This window comes from Paramisgurnus dabryanus, chromosome 9 (assembly GCF_030506205.2).
Source record: "Paramisgurnus dabryanus chromosome 9, PD_genome_1.1, whole genome shotgun sequence".
Classification (NCBI taxonomy): Eukaryota; Metazoa; Chordata; class Actinopteri; order Cypriniformes; family Cobitidae; genus Paramisgurnus; species Paramisgurnus dabryanus.
This window is the reverse complement of record NC_133345.1, coordinates 11,495,200-11,505,452: the sequence shown is the minus strand read 5'-3', so window position 1 is coordinate 11,505,452 and position 10,253 is coordinate 11,495,200. Positions and strand designations below refer to the sequence as shown.

The 10,253-nt window shown below is 37.4% G+C and overlaps 1 protein-coding gene across 1 annotated transcript; it reads right to left on the bottom strand.

Annotated features, from left to right (window-relative positions):
- Positions 1-975: 975 nt before the first annotated feature.
- LOC135769437 (extracellular calcium-sensing receptor-like) lies at positions 976-10,042 on the bottom strand. The gene is made up of 6 exons (XM_065278749.2): positions 9,843-10,042; positions 9,469-9,757; positions 8,628-9,383; positions 8,299-8,526; positions 2,043-2,166; positions 976-1,883 (listed from the first exon to the last, which is right to left on the bottom strand). Exons 1-6 carry the CDS (start codon positions 9,974-9,976, stop codon positions 976-978), a joined length of 2,439 nt encoding a protein of 812 aa, XP_065134821.2. The 5' UTR covers positions 9,977-10,042.
- Between the last annotated feature and the right edge of the window lie 211 nt (positions 10,043-10,253).

Here is a 10,253-nt window from a genome sequence, read left to right as displayed (position 1 = left end):
AGAAGGGGCAGCACACATGCCGCTTTGGTAGGGTTTCCCATTCATTGGTCACCGACGTAACATTGGAGTGAACGACTGAAAGGGAACATCTCAGTCACTACGGTTTGTTGTACCACTGCTGAGGTGGCAGGTTCGGCTCCTCAGCAAAAATACTACTAATGTATACTTGCTCTATGTATACTTGCATGGCAGGGCATCGTCGGCAAATGCAAATACCGCATTCCAATATTCATTGGCTCTTTTTTAGACACACAACACATTTTTGTCTCTCTAAGCGAGTTCCCAATTTGTAAGTTACCAATGTGATGTCTCCAATCCCTTCCTTCAGGGAATGAGGGTTACATCCTTAACCAAGACGATCTCTGTGCAGTCATAGAAAGTTTTATTGAATACATTGTTGCTCATAATTTTTGTGGCTAGTCAAGAAAAAAACTGGTAAACGTGAAGAAGACACAAATTACACAAAGATACAAATTATGTCCAAGGCAGGCTAAGGACAATTGTCTAATATTTCTCATTTGTCATCAGGGTTTGTATTATATTACAAAAACAGTTTTTTTTACTGTGGTCTACCTGTGTCTACATGCTAATACCACAGAGCAGCAGCAAACCAAAATCAAACATCACAAAAACTGTGGGACATTATTTGTGCTTGTGATAAAACAGGAATTTTTGATGTTAGTGTCAAACTGGAGGCAACATGTGCAAATTATTTATGTAATCGTGTGGGCACACTTTTTTTCTAAATGTATCAAACATTTACATTGATTAATTAAGCAAACACTTTCATCAAAACCTTGTAGCAGCTACTACATGTGCATTACATTTTGGTATATGTTTTGACTGTTTTTGTGTAATTCTATGTTTTTGTGAATTAAAACAAACCTGTATATTTTATTCTTAATTAATTTACTTATGCACTATCCACAATGTTAATTTGCATCCTGTTCACTTAGATCTCATTGTTTGTTTAGATCACTTAGTTTGTGTTTTTCCCATCAAATGTTGCTTTGTATTTTGTTCAGGCTTAAACAGGATTATGTAACATTTAGGTACAAATATACAGAAAAGTAAACTAAAGCTTGATGCTAAAATAGCAAATATCTCCACAGCTACAGTAAATTTTCCAGGTGAACTGACGTAAGCTGGGATAAATGTGATCCATACAGCACAGAATATGAGCATACTGAATGTGATGAATTTAGCTTCATTGAAGCTATCAGGTAGCGTCCGAGCCAGAAAAGCCAGAATGAAGCACAGGAGAGCCAGAAGACCAATATAACCCAACACAGCAGAGAAACCAACAGTAGAACCCAGACTGCATTCAAGAAGGATTTTCTCCTTATAATATTTCATATTTTTATATGGAAAGGGGGGAGATATTGTTAGCCAAAGCACACAGATAAGAACTTGTATAAGTGTAAAGGCAAAAACATTGAGTCGCTGTTGTGCAGGCCCAAACCATTTCATGACATTACTTCCTGGAAATGTGGCTTTGAATGCCATTAACACCACTATTGTTTTCCCCAGAACACAGGAGATACAGAGGACAAAAGTGATCCCAAACGCTGAGTGACGCAACATACAGGACCACTCTGTGGGGCGACCAATAAAAGTTAGAGAACAAAGAAAACACAGAATCAATGAGAAGAGCAACAGGAAGCTCAGCTCTGAGTTGTTGGCTTTTACTATGGGAGTGTCCTTCTTACTGTAAAACAGGATGGCCACCAGTACAGTTATTCCTACTCCAAACAGAGAGAAAAAGACTAACACTATACCCATAACGTCTGTGAATGACAGAAACTCTACAGCCTTTAACACACATTCAGTGTTCTCAGTATTAGACCAGTATTCCCCTGGACACTGCTGACAGTTATTTGAATCTGGAAAAAAGATTGTGATCACTATAAATATATATATAGAAACTATATTCAATTTCTGAACCTCTTTAATAAGAAACTGAATCCTAAAAAGAATTAGGAGAACCCAAAAAGAGCAACTAGCCAGTTTTCTTTGGATCTTTGAGAGGGTCTGAAGTTTACCTGTCTCATTATTGATTTCTCCATCTGCACATGTAATACAGTCATAACAGCAGACAGGTCTTCCTTTCTGTGCAGCCTTTCTGGTGCCTGGAGGACAACTCTCACTGCATACAGACATTGGCTTCTACATGAGAAACATACATAAAGAAACATATTATTTGTGTTAATTTAGATATTTATACATATCCCAAGTAATAAAATAAATATATCAATCATTTTAGGAACAGTCTATTGTATCTGTGAAATGCAAAATAATGTGCATGCACAATGTAAGGTGAAAAATTAACGCGTTACTGTAATTCCATTACTTTTAGCGGTAACGAGCATGTAAGAAAGTATTTTTTACGCAGTTACAATTACTGAAATTTAAATGAGTTTGTTACTCGTGTTATTCTATTTTGTCAAAAATTAACAATTGCAGGCAAGACATTTCTCATATAACTCGCAGGACTGTGTTGTGTGAACTTCATCATGGCCGGCAGTGCGTTTAGAATGAACATAAAAAACAAAAATGGGACAGCATACCTTTGTTTAAAAATTGTATGTGAGTCATAAGTCCATCTGGTCTCATGATTGGTAATTATTTTTGTCAAGCGTTCGCAGTATCAGATCAGCTTACATATTTACATTTAAAAAGCAAAGATAAAAGTAACTAAAAAGTTACTTTCCCTAGTAACTAATTACTTTTGATATACAGTAACTGGTAGAGTAATTCAAATACTTTCAAAAGAAGTAACTAGTAACTGTAACTAATTACTAATTTTCAGTAACTTGCCCAACACTGCCTGTATCAAGGCTCCAGCCAGAAGAGCCTGAGAGGAAGCAATACTCCTTGTAGAATTCACCCTAATAAGCAGAGGTGAAGGCATTCTGGCACCTCATGAGCTAATGAGATAGCCTATACGATCCATTTACTGATAGTTTGTTTGTGACCCCTACTAGAGGATCCAAAACATACCAATTATTGGTCAGAAGATCTTTTAATAAATTCCCCCAATGCCCTTTAAGGGCACAGTAAATGTAATCTTCCAAATTCTGCCGACTTATCGGGGAGATGATGAAATGCCAGTAATATTTAGGATATAGCCACTGAAGGTATGTACAGGAGTCTGGGGTGAATAATAGCTTAGATTCTTCTTGGAGCAAATTCCAGAAAGGAAGAAGAAGCTGATAATGCTTCTAGGTCGCCAACCCTCCTCAGAGAGGTAATAGCCAGTAAAAAAGCCAACTTCAGATACAGATGCTTATATGTATCAGACTCAATAGGCTTGAAGGGAGCTATGGAAATTCCAACTTCAGATACAGATTCTTTTATGTATCAGACTCAATAGGCTTGAAGGGAGCTATGGAAATTCCCTCTAAAACAATGGTTAGATCCCAAGCCAGAATTCTAACCTGAGTAGTAGGCCTCATGCCCAGAGTGCCAAGAAGGAAACAAACAAATAAGGGGTGCCCTCCAAAAAAAGCCTTAGGGAGAGGGGAGTGAAAAGCAGCTATAGCTATAGGTATATACCCTAATTATAGAAGGCGCAGAACCTGATGTAAATTGGTCTTGAGGAAAGTACAGAACTGAAGCCACTGGCTGGGAACTTAACAGGGTCTCCACTTTAGGATATAAAGTTTTTTGGTGGAGGGAGATTCCCCCCCGGCCTGTGTTAGAAGGTCCCTTCTGAGAGGAAGGTCCCTCCCTCTAGGGCTAGGAGGTGCAAGAACCATACTCTGGCTGGCCAAAACGAGGCTATCAGTAGGATAGATATCCCTTCCCATCGAAACTCTTGATCGTATTTCACCTATATCTGCTCCACCTTAGGGTGGAGTCTTCATTCTATGGGCCTCTGCCTCGACAGAATGTCTGCTCCCACATTCTGGGCTCCTGTAATATATATCGCTCTGAGCAATAATAGCTTCCTTTGGGTCCCCAAGGAGAACCTGTTGTGCCAGTCTGTATAGGAACAAGGTCTCAGATGTCCTTGGTGATTTATATACAAGACCACCAAGGTATTGACCGTTCTGACCAGAACATGTTGCGCTCTGAGGGCTGGGGGAAAGTTTCTGTGGTGCCTGAAACACTGTAAACATCTCTAGGCAATTTACACATAGCCCTCTGGCTGAGTGACCTTTCACTACAGCTCCCCAACCCTTGTCACTACAGTATTTTCCTGTAACAAAGCACCCCAGGGTCAAACCCTGGAGAAACCATATAGTTAGGAAACGAAGGCATATGCACGTAACCCTGATCATATGGACTAGGGTCCTGCTGGGAGAAAAACCCTTGCTTTTCAGCTACCCCCTCCTGTGTAGCAGGCCAAAAAGGATCACGTTGGACAACAGTATAAAACAATAAAAATGCCCGATTCACTGCCCCTTAAAAATGTTGCATATATTATTGTGCCTGTTACTATGTTTGTTTTGACAGATTAAAAAACTTGACTCCCAGATTTTATATCAATTCAGCATTGCAATCTTTAAGTCAAAATGAAATTAAAATGAAAATTTTATTTTTTTTGGAATATTATTGTTATTTTTACAAATAACTTGAGCTTCATTGTTATGAAAAAAATCATGTGCCCTCATATTCTTTAATTTAAAACACAAAATCTCCTCCACTACTAGAAATAGGGATGTGCATTTATGTCATTTTTTTCATTTTGATTAATCCATAGGTCTGAAGAACGAGTACTCGATTAACTGAGGGCGGGGCAATCAAAGGGGCCAGGCATATACGTCATGGTGAAAATGAAAATATTTTTATTAATAACACTCAAATAAAACTTAATTTTGAAGAAACTATGACAGAACAATGAACACATACTAGATTATTAATGAATTAAATGTTTTAAACAGAAACCTCTTACAGGAATAGCTGCGTGATGAAGTGAAAATAAAGGGTTATTAAACACAAACTGAACCACTTTCTATATGAAGCACTTTTATACAACATAAATGACAACGTGCATCTATCTGCATAAAATGCAAGACTTCAACTAAGTTTTTAACTAAGTTATGTACAGAAAGTTTAACTCCCTTTGTGGATGTGCATCATAAACAGCGCACTTCTAAACACGTCCAGTCAAAGCACAAGCTTCATAACATTAAGTCTTTTGCTAACATTTTAGCGATTAGCTGTGTCTTGTCGTCCCCTTACTTGTTTTCAATCAAGATGTAATGTAAATGCTCGTATGGCTCTCTGGTATCTCTTGACATTTGATGTTTAAATATGAGATGATAACCCATTGAACTTTTGAAGGCGCTGTACATTTTGTACCTGACTGACTGTATTTCCGAAAATCACGTCATCCTTTTAAACCAGTAATTCTCAAAGTGTGGTCTGCGGACCACTAGTGGTCCGCCAAAAGAAGACCTAAATTAGTCAAGTGTTTATACCCGGGCTATTCAATTGGCGGCCCGCGGGTCAGACCCGGCCCCCAAGGTAATTTGATCCGGCCCTTTATGTAGTCTGTAAAAAAGACATCTCTAGAATAAATTTAGTAAGTTAGACAACGGGCCCTACAATTACGAGTTGATGTGCATGCGTCTGTTTCATACAGCATGAGCTGCAGAGCGCGAGTCACGTGACTGGTGCGAGCAGCTTTGTCACGTGTTTATATTCGCGCTTTGGTCCACAAGTTCAACGCAATCGCCTCCCCCGCTCGCGCCCGCGTCTCAAGACGCGATAGCTGACTGTGGTGAGTTAAGAGACCGGACTCTATAGCTGTTTTAACTTTATTTGTTGTATTTCCAGCTTTAAAACACTGCCTTTTCCGACAATTGTTGTCTGATATGTCTGCTCAATTATGACTTGGTTATCCACAATGACATTTACGTTACATGTCTTAATAAATGAAACTGCCGTTTTTCCAAAATTCAAAGCATCGTTCTCACACAATAATGCAATTTAAACGAGTAACAGTTAATCGCCCGTCGCTCACAGCCCAGCATTTGCACCACTGTATGCGTATCGTACTGACAAACATACACCTGATTTCACTGCTCTTGCGAAATCTAAAAACATATTTTGTCTTATTAGAAGCTAGCCTAATGTTTGCCAATTATTAAGATGGCTGTTGTTGTTGAAATAGGGCTACTGTAATAATTAGCTTTGACAAAAACTGCATGAAACAATGTTATGTTCCATGTTATAAACTTTTTTGATATGTGCACTGAAGTGAGTAAATGAGTTAAATTCTCAATGAGTGTGATATGGATTGCCAAAAACACATTTCCATAACATACTACATTTAAACACAACATTAAAACATAAAAATTATATAAAATGAAATAATACAAAAAGAAGACTGATCAAAATTAGACAACACGTTCAGATAACTCACAGTTATCTGTATTAATCTGGCATCCGTGCTAATACATAACACAAATGTACATTTTTAAGTCCAACCGTTTCAGTCTGTCAGTCATACAAGTGAATGGTAACAAACTCTGATAGACAAAAAAACATGCACAGACAAATCCAAATTAAATCCTGCGGCTCGGGACGACACATCTATGTCCTAAGACACGAAACGATCGTTTTTTGTGAAAAACAAAACAGTATTTTTTTTTACCTCTATCAATTTTTTACACGATCCAGAGCAACACGTGCATTCACTTCATCGTCTTATTCATCTAATGTTTAATGGCGGGTTGCGAAACAACTTCATAGGTGCATACCGCCCCCTACTGTATCGGGTGCACGGCATAAGGGCGCTTATAAACTATGCGGGGCTTCCGATACAGTAGGTGGCAGTATGCACCTATAAAGTTGTTTCGCAACCCGCCATTAAACATGATGAATAAGATGGTGATGTGAAAAATAAGGCACATCATTATTAACTCATTATTTAGTAATAGTATTAATTAACACACTACTAATGCTGTAATTAATAATGTATTAATGCATATTAGTTTACCTGTATTATAAGGCTTTGGATCATTGTGGTAATTAACAAATTAATTTACACTATTAGTTCATAAAAGAAGTGATGATGTAATTAATCCACAATTACATATTTAATTAATAATAATTAATACTGAACTAATATATTAATCAGACAGACTCTTCATTAGTTGCTGATGAGGCAATCATTAATGAATAGCTAATGAATAGCTTAGATAATCATAAGTAATACATTAATTCAGTATTATTTGTGCATTAGTTAAGCATGAATTCATGATTATTAGTGCACCCTAATTGTAAAGTGTTACCGAATGGTTTACCAAAACTAAGTTACTTTTTTCACATTTTCTAGGTTGATAAAAGCACTAGGGAACCAATTATAGCATTTAAACATAGAAAATGTCAGATTTTCATTATATGTCCACTTTAAAACGTTTGTTTATTTGATAAATTCAACATCTAATTCACTTTATTTGCGATTAAAAAAGAAAACACTGTGCACAGATGTATTCAATTCCAGGCCTACATTTTCCATTTCAAAAAACGTTTCACTCGAATATACGTCATCACAGGAAAAATAAGACAATTGCTATTTTCGTTTTATGGCGACTTTAAGTTGGTCATATAAACTAAGCATTTTTCTAACCTTTTTTTAAACACACAATGTGACCTATCTACATCAAGGTCCTTATTTATATTACTTTTCATAACAAATGTATTTGGAAAGGAAAACACTTTCATAACACTTCTCAGCGTTATCAAATTACAGCTTTGTGTCTGCTTTCAATTGTGCCTGTTTATCAATACCTCTATACATTACAGGCAATTACTTATTTAGCTAAACATTAGCTTAAAAAACAGCTAAATTGAGCTGTATACATTGCTAATAGCACAAGCTTGGATCCAAAATGGGTTACCGGAAGTGTGATTGGAACTCATTGCACTTTGGAATACTGACCCTGTATTATATATTTTGAGAGTCACAGTGCCCAAAAAATGCTGTGAATGCTCAGTTAGAAAATGGTAGCGAGATACAGATACAGGCCCTGCAGAAGAACACCATCAGCCTGAGTTTGTTGGCATGTGTAATAATTTATAATTTTACATACTGAAGCTCAGATGCAAACGCCACCTTGTCAAAAATGGAAATATTATACGTTTGCCAAATACTTTTGCTTCAAAACTGTTTAATGGCCATTTTATGGCCTAAGGCCATTTAAAAATACTGGTTTGTTGGCAGAATCCATTAAGAGTCGGATAAAAAAATGCTAATTTACAAGACAACATGAAAAGAACAGATGCAAAACTTCTAACTGGGTCTAGTTTAAAAAAAACCTGTAGAACAAATAAAATGTTATTTACCTCATGATGTCCTCCAGCCCAGATTATGTTTTCAGTGTTAAGTACAAAGCGCTGGTCAGGGGGCAGTGAGGCATCATAGTAACCCACTGCCTTAAACTGAAATGACCCATCTGAGGCTTGCTGCCAGTTCACGACTTCATACTGGGCAATTGCAGCACCAGTGCTGTCAAACCACACACGATCTCCAAACTTTACTGTAAAATTGACCTTTTTTAGAGCCTCAACCATCTGGTGAAAAGAAAGATTCAAAATATTATAAAAAAACAGCAATTTAAAATTAAGCAAACCTATAATACAGATGCTTAAGGATCTTCCACATTTTCGTTTACCTGCTGTGGTCGTATTGTGAGGGTTTTTTCACAACCTTCTTGTTCTTTGCACTTCAGCAGACTGTGTAGTGCATAAGCCACAGCATACACTGCTTTGTAGACATTGCTTGCATATCTATGTTCAGGCACATCTTCATTGTACTCTCTTAGCATAAGCAGATCTTGATAGCTGCTGCAATTTAATGTAACTTTAGATGAAACATCATTTCTTTGTGAGCAAGGAAGAGCCGTTTCCCAGAATCCTTTTATAACATAATCTAAAAACCCTTCAATATGGATTTTTCTCAACGCAAACCCCAGTGACCCTCCCATCACTTGAAAACTGTTTGGAGTGATCAAAGTCTTAGAACTTATCCATCCGACCACACCAATCATTTGGAGGCCTGTAATGTTCTGAATACTCAGTTGATCTATTAGTAGTCCCATCTCGAACATTGAAACAAATGCAACAATCACCTTTGCTGTACCTTGTTTTATTACTTGTACCACTTTCTGGAGTTTTTCAGCCTCTGTTCTGTAGAATTTCACAGTGTACTCTACACAAATCCCCTTTTTCTTGGCCGAATTCAGAAAAATATCTATTCCATTGTTTCCATAGTCATTGTCACTGTTGACAGCTCCAACCCAAGTCCAGCCAAAGTGCTTGACCAACAGTGCAAGTGCTCTGCCCTGATGATAATCACTAGAAATGGTCCTGAAGAATGAAGGGAAATCTTTTCTATTACTGAGACACTCACAGCCAGAGGAGGGACTTATCTGTAAAGAAAATCACAAAAAAAAAACAATTAAGCAGTTATCAGGCTGGTAATTGTGTCAAACGTTTACTGTCCTTGTTTCTTACCACTGGAATTTTAAAAGGTCCTGTGGTTTTGGACAAAATCACTGTGGTGGCAGACTCGGTTTCCCCTATAATAGCATGTATAGGAGGCTGTCCATTGCATCTGTCACCAGCTGCAAACTCCTGACCATTCATCACTGCCATAGTTGCACTCATAGCAGACAGTCTTGAAGCACAACTATCATATATTTTGTATCCTATAGAAATATTTGGAAGCAAACTCTTATTTCTGTTAATCTCATCAATTGTATAAATCATCGCTTGAGCAAGTCTGAAATCTCTATAACTCACACTGCAAAAACAGGAAACGAGTAGGTTAGTAATATATTCTTTAAACACATTATCTGCATTTTTCTTATAATTCTAAAATAGCAAACCTGGAGCATGACAGAAGCTCAGGTTTTTCGGTAAACTTAAATGAAGGTAAGGTTTCTTCACTGTGGACTGGAAAAATTGCACCAATAGTTACGTCTCCATCCCTGGACAGCAGTGGATATTTAGGGTCTCCCATTATTCGACAAATGGGGTTGTCTGCCTTTGCATTCAGTTGATGGACAAGTGGGAGTGTGTATAGAAGAAGAAGATGAAGCATCCCAAAGACTGAGCTCACCAGCAGACACCAAAATGTGATTGAACCAATTCTATAATGGCTATACTTTTATAGTACATATGAGTGAATGATACGTAGCTAGTGACCTCATAGAGGAAAGCGTGATGTATGCGTGTCACCTTGCAATTAGTTTTTCATTTTACAAAGGGTAATTTCTAAAGCAAAAAAAATATAAGTG

Excerpts from the sequence above, each read along its gene's own strand:
- LOC135769437 (XM_065278749.2), bottom strand. The coding sequence starts at position 9,976 with ATGGGAGACCCTAAATATCCACTGCTGTCCAGGGATGGAGACGTAACT. Across the intron at positions 8,527-8,627 it reads TCACAATACGACCACAGCAG|ATGGTTGAGGCTCTAAAAAA; the intron begins GTAAACGAAAAT and ends TCTTTTCACCAG. Across the intron at positions 2,167-8,298 it reads GGGCTGGAGGACATCATGAG|AAGCCAATGTCTGTATGCAG; the intron begins GTAAATAACATT and ends TTTCTCATGTAG.